This window comes from Gorilla gorilla, chromosome 5 (assembly GCF_029281585.2).
Source record: "Gorilla gorilla gorilla isolate KB3781 chromosome 5, NHGRI_mGorGor1-v2.1_pri, whole genome shotgun sequence".
NCBI classification, from domain to species: Eukaryota; Metazoa; Chordata; class Mammalia; order Primates; family Hominidae; genus Gorilla; species Gorilla gorilla.
The window spans coordinates 17,900,414-17,920,595 of NC_073229.2; the positions used below are offsets into that span (position 1 = coordinate 17,900,414).

The window sequence follows — 20,182 nt, forward strand, 5'->3', positions numbered from 1 at the left end:
CCTTCTAATCCTCCAACCGCAGCCCTGAAATCTCCCTCATAAGAATCTGGTGGAAGGCTGTGGGGAGAGCCTGGAGGTGGCCTCTCATGAGAATCTGGTGGAAGGCTGTGGGGAGAGCCTGGAGGTGGCCTCTCATGAGAATCTGGTGGAAGGCTGTGGGGAGAGCCTGGAGGTGGCCTCTCATGAGAATCTGGTGGAAGGCTGTGGGGAGAGCCTGGAGGTGGCCTCTCATGAGAATCTGGTGGAAGGCTGTGGGGAGAGCCTGGAGGTGGCCTCTCATGAGAATCTGGTGGAAGGCTGTGGGGAGAGCCTGGAAGTGGCTTTCTCTCATACTAGCTCATTGTTGTTCTCTAGAATCTGTCTTGAAGGTTTATCTTCTTACCTACTTGCATGGTAGCTGGGATTCTGTTTCTCCCATTTACACTGGTGGACAAATGCTCAAATCCTTCCTACCCTCGGAAAGAATTGTCTTTTTTTTGGATTTGGAACTATTTGGTTACCCTATGACCTCAGGTATTTCATGGGCTCAGGAAAAGTTACAATTCTATGGTATATCTAGTTTTTACTTGTTAGAGTGGGGGCAATACTCCTGCCATTCTGTATATTTTCAACTCCTCATCTGTCTTTCTTTATGAGTGGAAATCTCAGTAAAGACATAATAAAACAGAGCTTTAAATGTATGCATTAGAATCTTCTTTAATTGGTCTTGCAAAGCACATAGGTTCCTCTGTTGTAATAAATAATAAAGATAGTGCCTTATCTTTATTATTCTCTAAATATATGTTAGGGACATTATTTGACCAACAGTATAACTGCATGGATGTTATTGCAAAGAACTTTCAGGAGGACTGAGAGCCATCTCTCGATGAGGCTGTCTCTCTTTCATACCGTTTCATTCTTAAGGCTATCTGCTGAGCACAGCTGGGGTTGTCAGAACTACCAAACTACTGGAAATGAGGTGCATGATAAAATAAATTATTTCAAATTAAGATCTCATAAAACCATCTTTGAGGTTACTTATTTAGCATACATTGACTTTTAAAAATTATCTTTACAATTCAGGACATCGCATAGTTCACTTCCTCAATATCCGTTGCCTATTTAAGCTGACAAATTTGAAATGATAGATTAGAAAGAGGCCTACTGCATGACATGTATAATTCACTCTGCCAGTGAAATTTAAGAGTCCTTGCCTTCATCTGGCCTTTACGCCCAGCATTACCTTCCACTGCTGACAACAGGACTGGAAGTGGCTCTCAGTGAGGCTGTCTGTGAGGCCGGAGGCTGGAAGTTCAAGAGGCAGGTGTAGGCAGAGTGTGTTTCTTCTAAGGCCTCTCTCCTTGGCTCATTCTCCCTGTGTCCTCACATGGGCTTCCCTCTGTGTCTCTGTGTCCCCACCTCTTCTTCTTGTAAGGACATTAGTCAGATTGGATCCAGGCCACCCTGATGGCCTCATTTGACCTGACTTAACAGAAGTAGCCATCATCGTCATATAGGTGTTCAGGTGGGAACCTCAGTATCTACCACGTCCATTTTGATTTTGCACTCAGCACTCCATCGTTTTTTTTTTTTTTTTTTTTTTGAGACGGAGTCTCGCTCTGTTGCCCAGGCTGGAGTGCAGTGGTGCGATCTCGGCTCACTGCAAGCTCCGCCTCCTGGGTTCACGCCATTCTCCTGCCTCAGCCTCCCGAGCAGCTGGGACAACAGGCGCCCGCCACTACGCCTAGCTAATTTTTTGTATTTTTAGTAGAGACGGGGTTTCACCGTGTTAGCCAGGATGGTCTTGATCTCCTGACCTCGTGATCCGCCCGCCTCGGCCTCCTAAGTGCTGGGATTACAGGTGTGAGCCGCCGCGCCGGGCCTCGGCACTCCATCCTCTGTAGCCACCCTTTGTTTCAGTTTTGTGACTCCGCCATCAGCTCTTCCTCGAAGACTCTGTCTTATTCATCGTTCACTCTTACCTTTTTATCTTCCAATGCTTATTTAAGTATTTTTTGCAAAATTAGAATTCAGCTGCTTATTTTAAAATTATTAAAGTAACATGCTTATAGCGATGACCTACTCATGGTGGCATGTGCTTTCACTGCCCCCAAAGGTGGGACAAATAATCATTTTTAGAGCAATCAAAATCTTGTGATTTTGCTGTAAGACACTTAACAAAATTTAAGTTGTTGTTGGGTTTGCTGTGTTTTCTCATGGAATTTGGCTCTGTCTTTTCTGCTTGGGTAACCCAGAGGCACCTGAAACTCAGGTGTCTGGGCAGCAATCATCATTTTCTCACTTAACAGGTTCCTCCTCCTCTGCTCCCAGCCTTTGGGAAGGGCGCCGCCATCCATGAAGTTCCCTAAGCCAGGAACCCAGAGTTACCCTTTGCGTCTTCCTCCTCCCCATTTCCCAAATCCAGTGAGTTTCAAGTCCTGCACATCTTGCAGTCTGTGGCTTCCTCCACCAGCACCCTTCAGTCCCCCTTCCCCACGGCCCATCTTTGGTTAAGGTCCTCATTATTTTTTACCTGGCTTTCTGTAAAGGTCTTCTAACTGATCTCCCCGCCTTCAGTCTTACTTGCTAGAATATGACATCCTCTAAACTGCCCTCAAGATGTTCAATCTAAAATATGAATCCCAGGAAGGCTTCCCAAGCTCCCTGGGAGGAGTATCAGCTTCTGGCAAGGCAGGAGAGGATGATCGTCATCTGTCCCTGCCTCCCTTCTGCTCGCTTCCTGCCTCTCCCCATGCTGCACTCTGTAGTCCCACCTTGGTGTACCACCTCGGGTCCCCAAAGGTGCCCATCTCTCTCGCCACCACGCCTCTGAGTCTGCAACACCCTGCTCCGGAACTGCCCTTCACCCAGGCTTCCTCCTCTGGCTGAGGGATTTTTCCTCTTGGGATGCAGCCTGGACTGGTGGCTCTGGAGCCAGGCAGGCCTGAGTGTGGATCCCGGCTTAGCCATTTGCTCAGCCTCCCTGAGCCTAACGTTCTTATCTGTAAAAAGGAGAAAATAATACCAACCTTCCAGTATTTCTAGGAGGAATTAGAAGTAGTAATAAATATCAATATGTGGTAAAAATGACACAGATACCTCTTATTGTAGGACAAGTAGGATTCTAAGTGCCTTACTCATATTAACTCATTTGTTATTCCAGACTCCATTCACGATTCACCTCCTCCATGCAGCCTGTCTTGATTTCTCAATACCTGACTGGATGCCTTTGCAGATTATTTTTTCCCTCCCTGTTTATGTTCCCTCTCTCTTTGCCCCACAGGTGTCCTGGGAGCTTGGCGCATATGGAAGACATCAGTTGGACTCCTTTGCTGGCTTCCAGGTGGGTGTGGCATTTGGATAAGGTTGAAAAAGGCCAGGGCGTTTCTTCCCCATGCTGTCCATGATCAAGCTGTATCTGTGGCAGCAGGTGTGTCTCTCCCTCCATTAGTTTGTGAGGCACTACAGACTCGGTGGCATAAACAACAATTATTTACTCACAGTCTGTGAGGCTGGAGGCTGGAAATTCAAGAGGCAGGTGTAGGCAGAGTGCGTTTCCTCTGAGGCCTCTCTCCTTGGCTCATTCTCCCTGTGTCCTCACATGGGCTTCCCTCTGTGTCTCTGTGTCCCCACCTCTTCTTCTTGTAAGGACATTAGTCGGATTGAGTCCAGGCCACCCTGATGGCCTCATTTGACCTGACTTACCTTTTGAAAGGCCCGATCTCCAAATGCACTCACATTCTGAGGTGCTTCATAGGAATTTGGGGAAGAGGGACTCAACTCAGCCCCTAGAGATCCCCACCTACTCCGCAGGTGGCCCCCCTGCCGTGGCTCCAGCGGCCACTGGGCTCCAACGAGGCTGTTCTTCCTCCGCCCCTTCAGGCCTACGATGGTCATGGCTTCCCACTGTCTGGTCTCCAAGCCCAGGGCTCCTCTGGGTTCTCTTCACCCTGCCATGTGATTCATGAAGTGATTCCTCACTGAAGGTGCTTCAGCTGTCTGACTGGAGTTTCATTTGCTGCTGCTGGGACACCTGATGGTGCCTTGGCCGCGAGTACCCTGGGCCACTTTCTTTCTCCTGCCCTGAACACCTGGGCATGCAGCTCTGTGCTCCCTATGGAGGTGCAGGTTCCTTGGAGGCAGAAACCATGCCTTGCTCTTTGTGCACCCGCAGGGCCTTGCCCGGGGTCTGATGTATGTAGAGCGGGCGCCAGGTGTTCAGTTCAATGCCATCATTGACGATGGCTTCTGGCGCCACTCTCCCCAGCATTCTCTCCAGCCTCCCGAGCACTGGGTGTTGTGGACTGGGAAACGGCTCCTGGGGATCTCTTGCTTCCACTTCTTCCCCTACAGTCCTGCTCCTGTTCATCTCATGATGCTCAGAGGGATGTGGGAAGCAAGGCATCCTTACTTGGCCTCAAACGACCTTCAAATTCTCCTGCTCCTGCCGTGACCATGACCACCGCCTCCTGCTTTCCAGAACATCCTCCGACTCCAGCCTTTGTGTGGCTGCTCACATCCCTCCTCCCACCAGAAGCAGTGGTTGCTGTCCTCACCTCCTGCTGGAATTGTACTCAGCCTGCCGGGGGAGATGCTCAAAATATCACGATACCATGGATACTGAGCAAACACAAAGCAGCTTGGAGCAGGAGTGGGGTTTAAAGCCTGAAGGCTCCCAAGCTGTGCCTGGTGTTCACCCTTTAGTTGCTAGACAGTGGAAAGGTAGGGGGAGCCCCAGAGGAGGGGCCTTTGTAGTGAGGAGGGACTCTGGACAGCAAATATTTTCCGATTCTGTCGATTCGTGTGGCCGTGAAAAATCATTTAATACCTCCGTTGCTAAGTGGCTTAGACTAGCATCTGATGATCTTCAAGGGCCTTTCACGCTCTACAATTTGATCTTCTTCAATACATGTCAAATTTGATTTGCTGATATAGCTCATTGCCAACCATCTATCTCTTGAGGCTGAGTTTTCCTCAAGAGGAAAAGGTTTCCCTTCATGACTAAAACGTTCCAAACCTGTATTCATAGAATTATGCCACTTTTATAGATTTGTAGCCTTTCTAAATTCAAAGGCTGTTCTCAGAAATGGTACTTGTGAGCACCCCATATAAAGGGAGAAGGGAAGGGGTGGGCACAGTGAAAGGTGGAAATTCACCAAATCAGCTGCGGCTGAGAAGCAGGAGCACAGTCATATGGTCCTTCCACTTGGCATACGGCACCTGCATCACTCCCTACATATGGCCCCTTTGGAAGCGACACTTCATAAACCAAGAGCTCCAGAACTGCCCAAGACAGGCCAATCATATTCTTTGCCCTAAATAACCAAAGTTGTTCATCTGGAAACACATATAAGTATGTATGTTTGAAATAACTTCACAGCAGTACAGAAAGGTAAGGATGCTTGTTTTCACGGAGAGGAAGAGTCAGCTGAGGCAGTTCTAAGCATGGCTTCCTCTAAGTTCCCAAAGCAAGTTTTACAAACTCAGAGTATACTTCATGACACGGAAATCACTTACGTGTGGGTCCCTCTTTCCCATGAACTTATAAAGCATCACCGAGTTAAGAGTGGGGCAGGTTGTTATTTCTGTAACCCCAGTTACTAGCACAATGCCTAGAACATAGGAGGTTCTCAAAAAATGTTGGTTGAATGAATTAAAAAGACCCCTTAATGCTTGGAGATAGAGAATGTGCACAGGGCTTGTGAAGCCCTGTTACCTGGAGAGCTACCTGGGCTGAGGGACAGTATGAAGGAGGAGACTTAAGAGGGGAAATTAAAAGTGATTAATTACCAATGCATTGATGCACTCAGCCTCTCCATTTCATGAAAATCTAACAACTTTTAGGAGGCTGTCCATCTCCTTTTAAATAAATACTGTTTGAAGCATTGGAATTGCCTCAATTTAATGTTACGAGAAAAAGTTATTAGACTCTCATAATTGTAAGATGTTTTCCAGGGAAAAGATTCAAATAGAACCTGATACCTTATTGACTTGTTTGAGGAAAAGATCAAAATGTGCTTTTCTCCATGAAGAAATATTGACATCGACGTTTCCTCAGCCATTATTTCCCTTCTGGAAAGCGTCAATTGCCTGATCCAAGCCTTGAGCAGAAATGCGTTCCTGCCATGTGTTCCAAGCAGCTGAGTGTGCCTGGCCCTGCCCAGCAATGGGAGGCAGCTGCTCTCCTTCAACATCTCACACAGGGAATTATTTGTACCTAAAGAGGATGGTGTTTAAATGACAATTGTCTTTTTCTCATTAAAGCTAAAGTATATTTCACCAAAATATACCACAGTTGAGGGTAACCAACTGCCCCACATTGCTCATAACTAAAGGGGTTCCTGGGACACAGAACTTTCAGTGTCAAAATCAGGAAAATCCTGGGCAAACCATAGCATAGACGCTTTTATACCAAATAGAAGATTATGCCCCCTTTTAATATGGTGACTAAACATTTTAGAAATAAGAAATTCTACCAAATTAAATAGAAACTAACCGATACAACTAAAACCATATATTTAAGAAAACAGAAAAAGAAGGCCAAGGGATTATTATTGTTAAGTCTGTGAAAGAGTTGCACTTAATCCACAACTAGAAGAAAGCATGTTCTCTTTCAAAGCAGTTGTTCTGCAAGCACTTGATTAGATGTCTTACTTCCGCAGCCCTGTGATACTCAGATATGTAATGTTACCAATTAGAACCAACACTTACACTGCCTCTGAAGTTCTAGAGTTGCTATTACTAAAAACACATACTTTTAGACCAAAAAGAAGCTTCATACCATGGCTCGAGTAAAACACCAACAATGCCGAGAGCTTCCTGTCCCTTTGGCTTGGTGGTTATCACTGCAACAAAAATTGTGAAATTTTGAAAGCAAAAGTTTATTTTAAATTGTACATATTTTTAAAAGCACTACAGTAAGAAAATATGTCCACATATCTCTCTGTCTTATATATCAGTTATCTCTCTGCCCATCCACTGCACCTACCCACCTGTTAAGCTGCCCTGTAAACCTCAACAAGCAGGAGGTGAACTGCCATTTAAAAGTTACAACATTTTCTGTCTGTAGAGATAAAGATCTCATCTCACCTTTAAGACAGACTGTGGCTTTGCTTGGGAAAAGTTACCATCATGGACACTTTAATTACATCAGAGGTAAGATAGGTACTGCTTTGTATTTTGGGGAGGGAGGGCAGATAAACTGTTGTCATTTAAGCCAAATATAAATGTTTTTACATTGACACATTGTTCTAGTCTGTTCAGTAATGCAAACTGTACATTGATGAAACAGGGCAAGCTTAGCCCCAGACTTTTCTGCCCCCCTATTTTTTGCAAGGGGCATATGAGAGATGAGAAAGAAATCTATCCCAACCTTATGTGATCATGCTGCAATTGCTTCAGCCTCTTCCCAGCAGTTGTCCTCATGTTAGTTGTTGTTTGTGGGGTTTGGAGTTGAGGCCCCATGTAGAAAGGGCACACAGGTGTGCAGAGAAGGTGAAAAGCACAGGTCAGACCAGGCACGGTGGCTCACACCTGTAATCTCAGCACTCTGGGAGGCCGAGGTGGGTGGATTGCCTGAGCTCAGGAGTTCAAGACCAGCCTAGGCAACATGGTGAAACCCTGTCTCTACTAAAAATATAAAAAATTAGCAGGGAGTGTTGGCATGCCCTTGTAATCCCAGCTACTGGGGAGACTGAGGCACAAGAATTGCTTGAACCCAGGAGGCAGAGGTTGCAGTGAGCCAAGATAGCACCACTTCATTCCAGCCTTGGGGACAGAGTGAGACTCTGTCTTAAAAAAAAAAAAAGTACAGATCAACCTTCACTTGAAGGTCAATGGTCGATGGTATTCTCATGAGTAAACATGATATCCTGGTACCAGGTTGTTGCTTCAGATGAGATTGTCTCATGTGGGCAAGGACAGCTCCTCACCTGCAGACCAAGTGGTGTCTGGTTAAAAAAATAAATAAATAAAAATAAAAAGCAAGCTCTCTGTTGCAAAGAATAGAGAAAATGATCCTGGGTCCATCATCTAGCCTGAGGAACCCTTGATACATGATGATTTTTTCAGAATTCACAGGGTTTTCTTGATGAATAACTAATCAAAAGAATGATAAATATTAACACATGTGAAACCAACGGAGAGTTTATAATGACAGTGTTATATCATGTCATACAAAACGGACTTCCCCTCTCATGGTAAGTGAAATTTCTCATGGGACATTCCATTCTCTCAGGAAAACCCCTGCTCCCTGCAGCCCCCTACCCAGACATTTTTCAGTGTCTTCAGATCCAGTTCAATTTCAGTTTTGCATGAAAGAGTGAATAACAAAAACAAACGAAAGCAGTGCAAAGCTCTGCACTAGGGAAGAGCTCAACAGTGACACTCGGCAGGCAGGCAGAAGCATCTTTAAGGAGGGCCGCCCTAGCCCAGTCACTTCTTTGAGCTGGGGCTTCCCTTGCTGTCCTCCCTTCTGTCTTCACTTCTGGGCTGCCCCCTGGTCCCTGCAGGCATTTGAAGAAGGAGAAGTGTGCCTCAGAGAGGGTAGCTGATGGTGCAGGTGCAGCAAGCACAGATGATTAGGACCCTCTGTGCAGGGACACTTCGGGTCCATTTCCTGCTGTCCACGAGATTGCAGTCCACATGATCATTTTGAATAGGATTTTAAGAGAGTTGGAGACCTCAGAAAGAGTACCACATACAAGGCAAATGGTAAGACCTTCTGGCCATGTCTCCTTCCGCCCAGGCAAGTTAGGCTGAGGAAGCAATGCCCAAGCTCTTGTCTTACAGGAGTCCTGTCAAACACTAATGAAAATGATGATTATTCTCCTGAGATTAAAAAGGCATTCGTGGTTCAGATTTTGTTAACTGTTTTGGGCTGGAGTCATCAACCATAAAATGTTGTTTTTGTTTTGTTTCGTTTTTAAACCATGAAAAGTTTTAAGGGCCTAGTTTGTTGTCCCAGGTAGACCTTCCTTTGTAGAGACAGGGAAGTAGATGGGCCAAGTCAGACCATTCCACACACGGAAAATGAACACAAGCAACTTCCATGATGGCCATGCATAAGTCAGGCATGGTTTCTTACCAAAGATCAAAGAACAACATGATGCCAAGAGGCAGAGCCACAGAGAGTATTGTGCTCTGCCAAGTACAGCTATGGCTGTAGACCAAGGGGTGGAGTACAGCAACACACGGAAGCATTGTGTGCAAGGACTCTCTCCTCTATCTCCTCTCTCTCTCTCTCTCTCTGTTGAGTGTGCCCTGTATCTGTTTCAGAAACAAAAGACAACAGGATTCTGGTCACTCCTAGAGAGCCATCTCCCACGGAAACTACATTGCTCAAGAAAAGGAAACATGAGGAGATGCAGTATTGATGGAGTCTCTGGCATATCAAAGGATGAGTTATTTGTGATCCTTATGCCTGGACAAATTCAACAGCCTCCCAGATGTGTTTCTTTTCTAAATCAACAAACATCTACATAGTTCCCCACACACTAGGGACTATCTTAGATGCTGGATACTGAGATTGATCAACAACTGGTCTCTGCCCTTAGGCAGCTACCATTTGGGGGAAAACAACAGTTGTCCTGAGAATACACAGGCACGTATGTTCTGACCTGCAGGCTGATAATAATGTGACCTCCAAATTTTAGGAACCAGGGCTCTGTCTTATTTCCCCTTTGCTTGGCACTGTTTTATAATCTGCCTGATAACTTCATTCCTGCAAGCCTCTGCCAATCCTCCCAGGAACTCTGTCCACAGACTTTTGTTGACTCCCAACTAAATGCCTGAGAACATTTTCCCTTTACCTGCTCCCAAATTCTCTGCCCTCCCGCTCACTTACCTGGATATCCATTCCTCTTGCTGCTCTTCCCTGACCCCACACTCTCCAGATATCCGTGCTGAGATCTGAGCCCCGCAAATCTCTTCAGTGAAAGGAGGAAACCAAGTTCATAATTAGAAGACTGCTTGGAAGGCTGGAAATTGTGACCTTTGAAGAGTTGAGGTCGTATACCACAGGGGCCCATCCTCATGGTCAGGCTGTTCTGCATGGCCTTGAGAACTCAGGTATTCAACCGGGCAGCCTCTCTCTGGACAATGCTGGACAAACAGAGAAAATGATTTGTGCTTTTGCTTCCGTAGTTCCAGGTTCCACCTTTTTTCTTCTTTCCACAATTCACTAGATTCTCACTTTCTTTTACTTTTAGTCACACTTTGGCTAGATTAGCTCTTCATTTTAACTTCTTGTTCTTAATTTGTTAATAATGAACAATTGTGGCTTAAGAATTCTGCAGAGAACTAACACGATCTATTAGTGTAGATTTAGCTGATTATTGAGGAGAGGGGATTGGAGACATTTCTGATTGTCATGACTGAGAGGGTGCTACTGGAATGTAATGAGCAGAAGTCAGGGATGCTTCTGAACATTCTGCAGTGCACAGGACAGCCCTCTAGAACAAAAATGTATCCAGCCTCAAATGTCAGTTTTGCCGAGGTTGAGAAACCCTGGACTGCAATATGTTCAAGAGGCCAGTGAAGATTACATAATTACTTCTCTGTTGGGTAGAGGTTAATCTTGATGCTCTGAAATTATCACTAACACCTATAATGATTTGGCTAACTCTAATGGTTGAGCTTCTGCTTGCGGGCTTTTAAACACCACCACCTTAAAGTTTAAGGTTATTGCTCACTAAAAACACTATTAACCAGTTATCCTTAACCATGTGTAAGTATGGACTCAGCTATCCTACACACTCTGTAGACCATTCCTTATTGTGCACACATGAAGGCTTGACTTCTTTCGGAGTTGTTGCCAAAATTTGTGATGTTGGCAGAACTGAGAGGAAGAAAATAACAAGAAGAAAAGTGGAAGTAAAAATCTTACATAGTGTGAAAATCCACCGGGCTTGTGATGCCTTAAAATTTTTATGAGTGAGATAAAGCACAAATGAATAGAGATTCTACTATGGATGTGAAATACGCCAGCTTTGTTGAAGAGTTTCCTTTCTTCCTTTCTTTCCATAATCAAGAGCTAGAGAGTAAAAGTCATAGAACTGCAAGACATGAACAACTGGGAATTATTATTATAATAAAGAGAGGTGTTCAGGGTTAGGGTGGAGGAGAGTACAGCGAGTCTCTTGTGGGAAACCCCCCAACCCCACAGAATCAATGATTTTTTTTTTTTTTTTTGAGACGGAGTCTTGCCCTGTTGCCCAGGCAGAAGTGAAGTGGCACAATCTTGGCTCACTGCAGCCTCTGCCTCCTGGGTTCCAGCGATTCTCCTGCCTCAGCCTCCCGGGTAGCTGGTTTTACAGGCACACGCCACCACGCCCGGCTAATGTTTGTATTTTCAGTAGAGACGGGATTTTGCCATGTTGGCCAGGCTGGTCGAGAACTCCTGACCTTAGGTGATCGGCCCGCCTCGGCCTCCCAAAGTGCTGGGATTACAGGCTTGAGCCACCACGCCCAGCCAAAACCAATAATTTTTTTTTTTTTTTAAATCTTACTCTTCTGACTTCTGGTGTTAATAGTCTCCTCTTTTCCTATTTAACCAAAAAGAAAAATTTGAGATTTTGATAGGAACTCTGGGCATGTGGACCTTTTAGGCCATACTGAATGCTGATTTTGACGGTAAGGAGGAAGCCATGGCAGGTTCTGAGTTTAGGGGGAAAAGCAGATGGTCCAAGCTGGAGAAATATATCTTTAAGAAGAGTATGAATAAGAGAGAAATATTGCAAGTGGATGACAGAAGAAAAAAATCAGTATGAATTTGTCATTCATGGTCAAGTACCAGTTTATGAACTGGTTGTGTTCTTAAACGTTCATCTGACTGTTGGATGAATGGCCCAAGGAGGGCAGAAGGCTGCAGAAGTGATTCATTGGTTGCTGGATAGAAGCTTCAAAAATTCACAGTTTAATGCTCTTGTTTTAAAGAGAAAAAAAAAGCTAGCTCAGAAAAGTTGATCTTCTTGCTCAAGACCTCCTTAAAAATTAGAAATAGGGCCGGGCGCGGTGGCTCACGCCTGTAATCCCAGCACTCTGGGAGGCCGAGGCGGGCGGATCACGAGGTCAGGAGATCGAGACCATCCTGGCTAACACGGTGAAACCCCGTCTCTACTAAAAATACAAAAAATTAGCCGGGCGTGGTGGCGGGTGCCTGTGGTCCCAGCTACTCGGGAGGCTGAGGCAGGAGAATGGCGTGAACCCGGGAGGCGGAGCTTGCAGTGAGCTGAGATTGCGCCACTGCACTCCAGCCTGGGCGACAGAGCGAGACTCCGTCTCAAAAAAAAAAAAAAAAAAAAAAAAAATTAGAAATAGAGGCTGATTACTGGGATTCCCCAGGCAGTCCACTAACGATTCTGTGTTGTCTCTAAGCAGGAAGGTGGTAAAAACAGTTACTTAATGGCAGTGTGTGGCAGAGGGGAAAGGGCAGGCTGTCCAGGTGACTGAGAAGCAGGCGGGAGAAGAGGAAGCGAAGGCAGTGAAGAAGGAACACTCTCCCCAAACAAGAGGCAGAAAGGGCACTCCGGGTCTGGGTCCCATTCTACCTAGAGAAAACATGCAAGCGCATATTGAGTGAGGGCTTTCTACACGGGGGGTTTTGATACCATTTGTTGCCCAGAAGATATGGGGTACAAGTACAGAAATGGTGACAGATGGAGTCTACAAGCTCTTTCCAAACGTTCACATTCCTCAGAACCTCACCCGTTTTCTCGGCCACAAGAAATTATTAATTTATTTGACAAATATTTTAAAAATCACTATTTTGCGCTAGATTTTGTCCCAGGCCACATGGCTGTATTACTGAATAAGACAACTTTTTTTTTTTTAATCTGAAAGTTGTTGGCTAGTGAGACAGATAAAAATAAAGCAAATACATGTATTTCCGATCAATAATACGGAGTAATATGATAGTGACTGGAGGACCAACCTGGAATTGGGTGGTTAGGAAAAGCCTCTTAGGAGAGATGACATTTGGGCTGATACCTCAGTGATAACAGGCAGGTATGCAGAGAGCTGGGGATCCAGGTGTCTGGATAGAGAGCACAGCCCAGCAAGCCTGACAGGCTCAAGGAACAGACAGGAGACCAGCATGTCTGTAACTCTCTTAGCAAGAAGATAAAATGAAGTCAGCAGGGGTGAGCCAGCACATCAGACTGACGCATGTACTCATTCAGCAAATATTTATTAAGCACCTACTATGTTCAGGACATTGTTGAGGATACATAAATTAAGAAGAAAAACCACTGGCTCAAGGATTCTGTCGCTGGAGAGAAACTTCAGAGTTTAATAACATTGATAGAATACCCAAAACAATTCTGCTACCGTTTAGAAATTGATCCACTCCAGACAGAACCACAATGCAGACATTAAGGGACACACATCATCGAAGGCCGTGAGGTCTGAGGTCAGAGATCCAGCCATCTGCTCCCCCCAGGGTAGGGAGGTCAGGCCTCCCCGGGGTGAGTCACGTAGCCCACCTCTCCCCACCAGGCGAGCCTTCTCGGTCTTGGTGCATGGGGCAGGGCCGCAGGAAATCCCCCAGCCTAAATCTGCCGCACTCAGAAAACCCAGGCAGGGGAGCCCCCAGAGACCAGGCCTCTGATTAGCACCTGATTCACGGAGGCAGCCAAGGCTGGGTAGCGACTGCTGGTAACTGGCCCCCGGAGTCGCCCCAGGGGAAAAGGCCAAAGGGGATCTGGAGACCCCCGGCCTTGGAGCGGGCTCCGAGACGAGCGCAGCCGCCCGGTCAGGGCAGCGCCTGCGCGTCCGCCAGGCCCCGCCCCGCAGCCTCGGGCGTCCCGGCGGGGGCGGCTCGGGCCGCGCACGCGCTCTGGCCTCCGGGGCCGGCAGCCTGGGAGCCCGAGCCTAGTGCCTCCCACGCCCGGCGGCCGCGAGCCGGGGTCCGCGAGGGCGGAGTGGGGCGCGGCAGCCAGGAACCCGACTACAAATCCCAGGGTGCGGGCGGGCGGACCGAGGAGGGACGCTGGGCCTGCCCGGTGCGCACGGGGGCGGGGACCGGCAAGGCGGGACCATTTCCCGGCATAGGCTCCGGTGCCCCTGCCCGGCTCCCGCCGGGAAGTTCTAGGCCGCCGCACAGAAAGCCCTGCCCTCCACGCCGGGTCTCTGGAGCGCCCTGGGTTGCCCGGCCGGTCCCTGCCGCTGACTTGTTGACACTGCGAGCACTCAGTCCCTCCCGCGCGCCTCCTCCCCGCCCGCCCCGCCGCTCCTCCTCCTCCCTGTAGCATGCCATAGTGAGCCTGCGACCACACGGCCGGGGCGCTAGCGTTCGCCTTCAGCCACCATGGGGAATGGGATGAACAAGGTAACGTCTTCCCTCGTTCGCGCTGGGTTTGCCTCCGCTCTCCAGCCTCCTCTCCGACGCCCTGCCGTCTCGCCGGCGTCGGCTGCCCGACGACTCGAGCCCGGGGTGCCCCTTCCCGCGGTGGGGACGGGCGCGGAGGGAGGGGCGGCGCGCCTGGGCGGCGACTGCGGAGTCGGGGTTCGGAGGTGTTCCCGCCCCCACCCCAGCCGGCTTCCGGGTAGGCAGCCCCCAGCCGCCTGCCTTGCCAGCCGGTGCGTTTTTGTGGCTGAAACAAGCCGTGCCCTTTAAAAGCGTTGACACTTGTTCTGCCGAGAGATCAGCTGAGCTCCGAATGGATGTGGTTTCTTTTTTGCCCTCCTCTTCGCTCCCAAACTACGCTCTTGAAGCATCACCACCCCCCCCCGACATCATTAGTAAACGGGTGTCCTCTGTAATTTCCTCTTTCTCCTCAGATTCTGTGTGTGTGCCTGTGAGCACAGAGAAGTTTTTCTTGTGGACAGAGAAGTTAACAGAGTCCTAAGTCCTGAGCTGTTTCGAGATAGTGGGAAGGAGAGAAAAGATTCAGAGTTGATTAGGTTATGTGACTTCTGCAACAAGGGCAACCTGTTGCTGGCTGCTTGCGCTCATGAGGCCTTCTAGAAAATCTGTGTTGCTCCGTTTGTCCCGTCCGTTTCTGGGCCCCACCCTGTGTTCTTTTGTTTCCCGCATCTCACTTCCCGGGCGGTGGGATAGCCTTTCCCGTCCAAGGAAGTTGCCGGATTCCAGCTCTGGCAGCTGAGAGTTGCCGGGGTGTATTCATGTGAACCACAAGGTTAAGGATTTTGTTACTTGGTACTTGGCTGGTTTCAAGGAAGGATTGACAAGACTTTACAAAGCCCGCAACAAAGACAAGTACCTTTTTACAAGTCTTTGAATGGTCCTGGATTAGATGAGTCGTCTTTCTGCTTCACTTTTTCATTGTGCTCCACCCACCCACATCTCTGCATGCTGTCAGCTTCCACACTGGGTGGGGGTGGCAATGTGGCTGTTTTTTTTCGTGTCCCTCAGCACTGGGTCAGCAGTGGTTTGGGTGTTGGGGCTGGAGTGTTGCAAATGCGGATTCACGGTAGGGAAGGGAAAACCTAGCTAACTTTTCATATGCGCATGTCGTGTTTATTGTGTCCTGGTTAACCAGTTTGTGAAAGAACTATTGTGTGTTTGGGACCTGCATATCAATACTGGGGTATTTTGGTAAAGAGAATTGTATTCACTTTTTTTTTTTTTTTTTTTGGCGAGTGATCAAGTTTGGAAACAGACTGTCTCTCTCTTGGATAAATACTTGTATTATATTCGCATGAGCACTGGAATCCATCAGCACCACGAGCCTTCTGCTTTTTAAATTAAAACAGTACAATAAAGATGGTCATCATAAGTTTGGGCTCCGTTTGCCTTCCCACTGGTGGTGGTATCTCAGCTTTCTTTTGGCTGTTTCTACAGTTTTCCCACTTGAGCTGTTCACTCTCCACCGTTTTCAGCATTTAATTTATAGTATTTGTGTAATACAATTCAAAAAATATATTTAGGAATACAGATGGTTGCCTAAGGGATCAACGTTATTTTCATGCTTTTCAACAAAAGCAGTAATATTCATATACTTTTTACCTTTCAAAATGGGTAATAAATTTCTTGACTTTTATTATCTTGTGAATAGAGACTCACAGTGTATAAATGAAGAAATATATGTATAGAGAGATTTAGAGACTTCCCTACTTCAACACTTGCTGATTATGTACATACTATGAGCCAGGTGTTGTGCCAGTGGGTGGGGAGGGAGGCAAAGGGAGTGCAGTGGTAAATGACCCAAAGATTCTTCACAGAACCTTCAGTATAGGTCAGCATTGTCCAGCACTAATATGATGCGAGCTATATATGTAACTTAAAATGTTCCAGTAGCCACATTAAAAAATAAACCGGTGAAATTAATTTTAATAATATATTTTATTTAACAATATATTAAAACTATTGTTTCAACATGTAACCAATATATAAAGTTATTCATGGAAGATTCCAGGTTTTTTACTATGTCTTTGTGAAAGGAAAAATCTCGGGACCCCCAGATCGCTTAACCTTCAACGTCTAGTGTGTATTTTATGCCTAAATCACATCTCATTTTGGACTAGCCACATTTGAAGTACTCGATAGTCACTGTGGCTAATGGCTGCTGTGTTGCACAACACAGGGTGTGTATGTGTGTGGGGGTGAGAGAGAGAACAAACACAAGGTAGGGAGGAGTAGAGGCTCCAGAGGATAAAATAGGCAATTTCAGGAAAGTGGGGAAAGCAGAAGATGGGATGAAAGTGACCTAGAAGGGGCATTCAGCCCAGGCAAGGAATCCTGCTGCAGTAAACATGTTTAACGTGAGATCGGGAGGAACTACCCCAAATCACAAGGTTCATTAGTGGCAAAGTAGATCGCAGGAGGCCAGTAACTTAAGAACCTTAACTAGAACTTTTCCATATATTACTGTGTGACTTGGAACGAGGCTTCATCTGTAAAAAAAGAAGGATGGTTGATTTGCAGAATCAGTGGAAGGTGCTAACCCTAGAAATCCTTTTCTAAGAACGTTTATAAATATGTGCAATGTCTTTGGAACTAACATAACTTGGAATGTGTGTGCCCTGAGGTTACTGGGACAAGATTTCTTTCCAATCTCGTACACATTGGTCATTTTTGGCAAAAGACCATTTCTGGTCTAAACAGTGCACACTGCATTCTGAGTGCTTTGGGACAGCAGTTTTTATCATTCACATCCCTGTGGTGGCTCTTCTTGTCAGTACGTTCCGGTCTCCTGTACGGCAGAATATTGTGCCCGTTTCCGTTAGGTGTACGCAGCAGATTATACAGAAGATGGAGGGGGAAAAGGCTTTTATATTCTAGAAAATTAAAGATGAGGAAATGAAGGCAGGACTGGGCGTGGTGGCTCGTGCCTGTAATCACAGCACTTTGGGAGGTTGAGGCAGGTGGACTGCTTGAGTCCAGGAGTTTAGAACCAGCCTGGGCAACATGGCAAAACCCTGTTTCTACCAAAAATACAAAACAAACAAACAAACAAAAAAAAACAAAGCAATCAGCCGAGTGTGTGGTGGCTTGTGCCTGTAGTCCCAGCTACTTGGGAGGCTGAGGTGGGAGAATCACCTCAGCCCGGGAAGTCTAGGCTGGAGCGAGTCGTGATTGTGCCACCACACTCCAGCCTGAGCGACAGAGCAAGACCCTGTTTCAAAAAAAAAAAAAACAAAAAAACAAAAAAAATCCAACAACAACACAGTTGTGAACCATTTTTTTTTTAACACTTTATAAAATCTCAGCCTCACGGTAGCCCTATGAGGTCAAACGACCTTATATTTGCCCAGATTGGGGAATGGAGATTTGGAGAGGTTAGGTAGCATAAGTAATGCTAGGCAGGGCAGAACTGGGTTTGGACCCCAGTCTCCACTGATTTTGAAGATAGGAAAAGTCTTTCCTTTGAGCTGAGATGCTAATTCATCCCAAGTAAGTTTTAAAATTCCTAAAAAGTAACTTGAAAAGCTCCTCATAGCTTCGATTACTTGTCAAATAGCCAAAATCACCTCCTCTCTTCCTTTATGTTTGACATTGATAAGGAAGGGGGTAATTACAGGCAAGAAACTAAAACTTTTTTTTTTATTGTTTTTGTTTGTGTGTGCAATTCCTAGGTAGATGCCCCACACTGGCCAAAATTATAATCGCCAATGAGTTTATGGTGTGTTTTGAGTAGTTTACCACATAGAGTAGGCCACAACTCCATGAAGTAGATCCTGTTATTTTCATGCCTGTTTTCTGGTTGTACACAGAGGCTAAGGGAACTGCCAGGGTCACCCAGCTGGTGAGTAGCAGAGCCTGGACTCAAAGCCACAGTCTGGCTCGGCCACAATGCAGAGTGCCTCACCACGCTGCTAAGATATTAGTCTAGTAAATGTCTCTGGTAAGATTAGGGTTAAACTAAACAGGGTGTTGCATGCAAATGTCGTGTTCCTGTGGAGCCTTTGAAAACTCCTAGTTGACTCAAAGTTCTCTCGAGTCTGAACCCTCAAATCTTTTGGGGGAGAGCCTATAAACAAAACTCCTATCCTCACTGTCTACTTATTAGTCTTCAGTACTACAATACCCCATTAAAAACAAAACAAACGACTAGTCTCTAGCCAAACATTATGTCAGAGAAGGCTGCCCCAAATGCTTCTCATGTGCAAGAAGTCTTTATCTTGATCAGCCTAAAAGTGGGCTGAAGCCTTGCATTCTAGGGCAGGATATGAGGACCCTCTGGTTGGCATCTTGCCCTTCACTGACTGCCAGGGTTCGTTTAGCTCATCAAGCATCCGGCCTGCCTGGTCTTGTGGCCTCTTCCTTCCTCCCTGCTGTGTATCCTCTGAAAGCACCCTGCCTGGTGGGAATGGCTGCCATCCCTGTGCTTCTCTGGAAGCCTCTCGTGGTGCTGGGAGACCTCACTTCAGTGGGTGCATCTTGTTTCCATGGGGAGCGCACTGTTGCTAAGAGGGGCTGGCTAACAAAAAGCCTGATCTGGGGCACCTCCACCACTGCTGCTTCATGGGTGTGATCCTGAAGAAGTCACTTAAATGTTTCTAAGCTTCAGGATTTTTTTCCTTCCTAGATTCATAGATGTATAGAACTAAAAAACCTTAGGTGGTTAGCTAATCCAGTCTCCTTACTGGCTGTAAAATAAGGGTAATGATACCTTCCCGGATTACTAATTGGGTTATTGGGAGAAGCAAATGGGAATTTATTAGAACACATTTTTCCAAACTGTAAAGTGCAAATACAGTCTGTTTTGAGTGTTCTTGGATGTGACTGACACTTGTTTGAGGATGGCTCTTGCCCTGTTAGGAGGATGAGGGAGTATAGTTGGGAAAGGATTATAATTCAAAGAGAATATGTTCCCTCTAGGCATAGACCGGTGTTCCTCGACGGCTACACCTGTAGACATTTCAGGATAATTACTTGTGAGACTGCCATGTGGATTATGAGAGGTTTAGCAACATCTCAGATCTTCACTCAATAGTTGCCAGTAGCACCTCCCCACCTGTGACAACCAAAAATGTCCCTGATGTTGGCAGATACCCCCTGGGGAGTGAAATCATCCCCAGTTGAGAACCACTATTGAGGGTTCTTCCTCTCAGAATTTCCTGCGGCCTGTGTGATCTGGAACTGGAGAGTTATCAAAAGGTGGAATAGGGCTTACAGGGTTGAGAAGCTCTGTTTTCGTACGGAAGGGGCTGGAAGGTCAGGCATCTTTGTGCTGCTAAATTCATTTGTTTCCACCTGGCAGCAGGTGACGTGGTTGCCTGCATAATCCAGTCATCCATCCATGCACCTGTTCACCATATTATTATTGAACACAGTCAAGGCACTGGGTTAGATCCTGTAGTGAGCTGTTAATATGAAAGACACGAAGACCCTGCCGTGCAGATCAGTCCCAGGCAGCTTAGAGCGGAGCCTCCTGCAGGAAATGAACACTCAGCCACTGCTGCAGGACTGACAGACAGATGGCCACGTGCCGGTGGGCTCTGGTTCCTTTCCTCTACACCACACCCTGAGGGCTCTCTCTTTTCTCCATTTAATATTACATTTTTATTTCATGTTGAAGAACAGACGTTAAAGGCAGTGTTCTAGGGCCCAGGAGAGTATTCTCATATTCTTCCCTTTTTATATGCAAACTGGTTAAGTCCATGGCCAAATGGCATTTAAAACATCTCGGTGACATTTAACCCTTCAAGGAATCCACCAAAGTTTTCCCCTTCATCCCTGGCTTTGAAACCCAGAAAGTCCTTTCTGACATAGAAAGAATTAAGATTCCGCTGCCACCCC

At 46.5% G+C, this 20,182-nt stretch overlaps 2 protein-coding genes and 1 long non-coding RNA gene across 5 annotated transcripts in view; 2 read left to right on the forward strand and 1 right to left on the reverse strand.

Annotated features, from left to right (window-relative positions):
- LOC129534322 (IQ motif and SEC7 domain-containing protein 3-like) overlaps positions 1 to 5,961 on the forward strand; it is a 153,491-nt gene extending 147,530 nt beyond the window's left edge. The window contains exons 2-3 of the mRNA XM_055391036.2: positions 3,263 to 3,322; positions 4,333 to 5,961. Of these exons, the coding sequence (XP_055247011.1) occupies positions 3,263 to 3,322; positions 4,333 to 4,432 (160 nt within the window). The 3' untranslated portion in view covers positions 4,433 to 5,961. The remainder of the gene's footprint in view (positions 1 to 3,262; positions 3,323 to 4,332) is intronic.
- Positions 5,962 to 6,760: 799 nt separating this feature from the next.
- Positions 6,761 to 13,794, reverse strand: LOC129534323 (uncharacterized). 2 transcript variants are annotated; one of them, XR_010134142.1, is made up of 4 exons: positions 12,911 to 13,794; positions 9,824 to 10,080; positions 7,352 to 9,246; positions 6,761 to 6,824 (listed from the first exon to the last, which is right to left on the reverse strand). It is a non-coding gene; the product is annotated as an uncharacterized lncRNA (long non-coding RNA). The 2 variants fall into 2 exon arrangements; XR_008680875.2 differs by lacking the exon at positions 6,761 to 6,824 and having other exon boundaries at positions 6,840 to 9,246.
- DUSP22 (dual specificity phosphatase 22) overlaps positions 13,794 to 20,182 on the forward strand; it is a 58,960-nt gene continuing 52,571 nt past the window's right edge. Inside the window, exon 1 of one of the 2 annotated variants that reach the window (XM_019029925.4) lies at positions 13,794 to 14,305. In XM_019029925.4, coding sequence (XP_018885470.1) covers positions 14,285 to 14,305 — 21 coding nt within the window. In that variant the 5' untranslated portion in view covers positions 13,794 to 14,284. The remainder of the gene's footprint in view (positions 14,306 to 20,182) is intronic. The other variant, XM_019029927.4, reaches the window with a different exon arrangement.